Source organism: Dipodomys ordii, unplaced genomic scaffold (genome assembly GCF_000151885.1).
Source record: "Dipodomys ordii isolate 6190 unplaced genomic scaffold, Dord_2.0 Scaffold13, whole genome shotgun sequence".
Classification (NCBI taxonomy): Eukaryota; Metazoa; Chordata; class Mammalia; order Rodentia; family Heteromyidae; genus Dipodomys; species Dipodomys ordii.
In genome coordinates, this window is record NW_012267229.1 from 13,447,265 (window position 1) to 13,450,757 (window position 3,493).

Here is a 3,493-nt window from a genome sequence, read left to right on the forward strand (position 1 = left end):
GGTCCCCAGCCCGGGCGTGTGCGCACTGGGTCCTCGGGGACGGAAGCGGCTGCAGGGACCGCGAGGGGAGCAGGGGACGTCGGGGCGCGGCCAGGAACGAGCCGAGAACGAGGGGAAGGGCTGGATGCTGTCCAGGTGAGAGAGCGCGCCGCCACCGCCCGGCTGCGACCCTCGCCCGCCGGCGGGAGGGCGAGCTTGGCCCCGGGCAGAGTGACTTCATGCGGGGCTGCCGCTTCGCTGGGCCGTCCAGGTTCCCCTTCTGGGGGGGGGGGGACGGGGAACGAGAAGTGGGAGGGGAAGGCCCCCGCGGTTCCCAGTGCGGCGGTGGGTCACGCAGGGTTGGCAGCGGGCCGGGGGCGGGGCGGGGGGAAGGGGCAGCTGGGCGGAGGCGGGGTGCGAGGCCGCACCCAAGCCGCTCCTCCACCTCCGGCAGACCCCCAGAACCTCCGGGTCAGAGAACTACAGGATGTCCTTCTCCTCTTTATTATTAGTATTATTTCAAGACTGGCTTGAGCTCAGGGCCTAGCACTCATGCTGGTGCTCTACTATTTGAGCCACCTCTGAGCCTTTTGCAGTTAATTGGAGTTAAAAGTCCCGTAGACTTTTCTGCCCAGGCTAGCTTTGAACTTCAGTCCTCTGGTCTCAGCCTCCTGAATAGTTAGGATCATGCACGTGGGGAGACACTGGTGCCCGACTGTCCTTGTCCTCTCTGTGAGACCCTGGGCATGTTACTGACCTCTGAGTTCCAGTTTGCTCTTCTGTGATATTGGGACCTTTCCAGGTCTTTCTCTGAGGCTGTGATGGGCTGGAACCTGTGAGGGGGAGGTATGGGACCAGCAGGTGTTGCAGTCAAGGGGGGTGTGGCCATAGACTACCCATTGGGCCTTCTCGGTTGCTTTTCTCATCTGTTTCCACAATTGTAGGACAAGATGAGAACATGCTCTGAGTATCCATTATCTAACATGCTCAGGATCCTGAAATTTGGGATTTCAGAGCCTCCCTCCCTCCTTTCTTCCTTTTTGCTTTCAGCACTGGGGTTTGGACTCAGGGTTTGGACTCAAGCAAGCACTCTACTACTTGAACCACGTGCCCAGCCCTGTTTTGCTTTAGTAATCCTTCAGAGTCTCCAGTTTTTGCCTAAGCCAGCCTCATACAGAGATCCTCCTGCTCACGCCTCTCTCCTAGCTGAAAGGAAATAAAATATCATATGCAAATTTACTTGTTGAGATGAGGTCTCACTAACTTTTGGCTAGACCTAACCTTAATCCTTGATCCTCCTGATCTCTGCCTCTTTTGTGGCTGGGATTATAGTTGTGAATCAGGGTGCTCAGCCTGGTTTTTATTGCTGTTAGGTTTTGTTTGTTTTTGAGTTTTAGATATTGGCAAGTAGACAATGAAATACATTGGGGGTGGAATAAGTTCTAATATGAAAGGTACATATGTCTCATTTTAGGTATGCCTTTTATGCCTAGCCTGAAAGTAATTGATCAGTCTCTTCAGTGTGCCTATGTTTTGACTGCCACCTGTCACTTGAGATCAGGTGTGGAATTGTCTACTTGCTATGCTTAATCCATGCTGAGAACGCTTCAGGTTTTGGAGCGGCTCAGGTTCAGGCTGAGAGGCTCCTTTGCAGAGTTGTTTGGATGAGTCATTTGATCACGGAAGGAAAGTTCTTGGGCTGCTCATGAATCCTTGTTTACTGTTCTGGTCCAGCCTGATGACTCTCAAACTCTCATGGCACTTTAGCATCACCTGGAAAGCAGGTTAAAACACAGATTGCTCAGTCCTGACCCCTGAGCTTCTGATTTACAGGTCTTGTGCAAGATACTGAGAACTGGCATCCTCAGAGGGTGCCGCTGCTGCCTTGAGACCCCACTTTGAGAACCACCAATGTGACCTTGGCTAGCACAGAGAAAAGCCTGGACAGAGACCTTTATCTAATGGTTTCTTCATCACTCACCCATGAGGGAAGGGAGAAGGGAAATATGGACAAGATAGAAGGGAAGGAGTAATATCTGAAACACCCAAGAGGCCACCACCTGGAGTGACAAATGTCATCCAGGAGCTGGTGGCTCAAGCCTGTAATTCTAGCTACTCAAGAGGCTGAGATCTGAGGATCGCAGTTGGAAGCCAGCCCAGGCAAGAAAGTCCATGAGACTCTTACTCCAATTAACCATTCAAAAACTGGAAATGGAGCTGTGGCTCAAAGTGGTAGAGCGCTAGCCTTGAGCAAAAAAGCTCAGGGACAGCCCCAGGCCCTGAGTTCAAGCCCTACAAGAACAACAACAACAAGCCCCTCTTTTGTCATGTTTGCTTTAGACTTCTAAAAACTAGTTTGTAAGTATCGCAGATAAAATGAACCTCTTTCTCTGTTCCTTTTCTCTCCCTCCTTGGGGCCACCACTGTCATGAATTACAGTCCTTCCAGCCTTTGCCTTCCTAAATTTGCTCACATGTATTCTGTCTCTCTCTTTCTCTCCTTTTCTCTTCTTTCTTTTCTTCCTGGGGCTTGAACTCTGGGCCTGGGTGCTATCCCTTTGCATTTTTGTTTAAGGCTGTTGTTATGCCACTTGGACCGTATTTCCACTTCTAGCTTTGCTAGTTAATTGGTGATAGGAATTTCATGGACTTTCCAGCTGGGGACTGGCTTTGTACTGTGATCTTCAGATCTCAGCCTCCTGAATAGGTTGGATTACACTAGGGAGCCACCAGTGCCTGGTGTTTCTGAAGGAAAAATACGAAGAGGCTGGGTGGTGCTCATAGGAGGTGCTTTCACCTTCCCTTTGTGCAAGATGGAGTACTGAGGCCTGGGTCACCCAGAGCCTGGCACAGAGAAGAGCCATCTCTGCTTTGGGTCCCTAGCTCTATAGCTGCCATTGGAGACTGTGTGGCGTGCCATCCGGAGGAGACAGGGCTAGATGCTTATCCTGCCACACTTGGTAGGGATTGGCCAAGGGTGCTGTTCGGGGTGGGACATTTTACTCCCACTCCAGTTTATCTGACCCTGGGCCCAGTAGTCTTCACAGGCCTGGGCTTCACTGTGCATGTGTGCATGCATGTAAGAGTGTGTGTTTACATGTATGTAAATATGAAGCAAGGCCAACTGTTGCCGGAGCTTATCTGGCTGGGGGAAGCCAGGGAAATAAGATGGCCTTGGAAGGCATATGAAAGGAGGGGAGCCTAGGAATTGTAGATTTCTCTGTAATGTCTGAATTTTATAAAGAAAGCTGTACTAATGTTTGACTAGATGATGGCAGTTGATTTTTTTAAACATGACATACACCCTCCCTATAACCAAAATGTATATGCTTGTATGAAAAAGTCATGTTGAAATACATTATTTTTATACATTTAATGATGAAATGTGGGGCCAGGAAGGTGGCTCAGTGGTAGAACGCTTGCCTTGCATGCATGAGGCCCTGGGTTCGATTCCTCAGCACCACATAAGCAGAAAAAAAAAAGCCAGAAGTGGCGCTGTGGCTCAAGTGGTAGAG

General features: G+C 50.4%; 1 protein-coding gene across 1 annotated transcript in view; it reads left to right on the forward strand.

Annotated features, from left to right (window-relative positions):
• The first annotated feature begins 112 nt into the window (after positions 1 to 112).
• Hck (HCK proto-oncogene, Src family tyrosine kinase) overlaps positions 113 to 3,493 on the forward strand; it is a 35,597-nt gene continuing 32,216 nt past the window's right edge. The window contains exon 1 of the mRNA XM_013010670.1: positions 113 to 135. Within this exon, the coding sequence (XP_012866124.1) occupies positions 125 to 135 (11 nt within the window). The 5' untranslated portion in view covers positions 113 to 124. The remainder of the gene's footprint in view (positions 136 to 3,493) is intronic.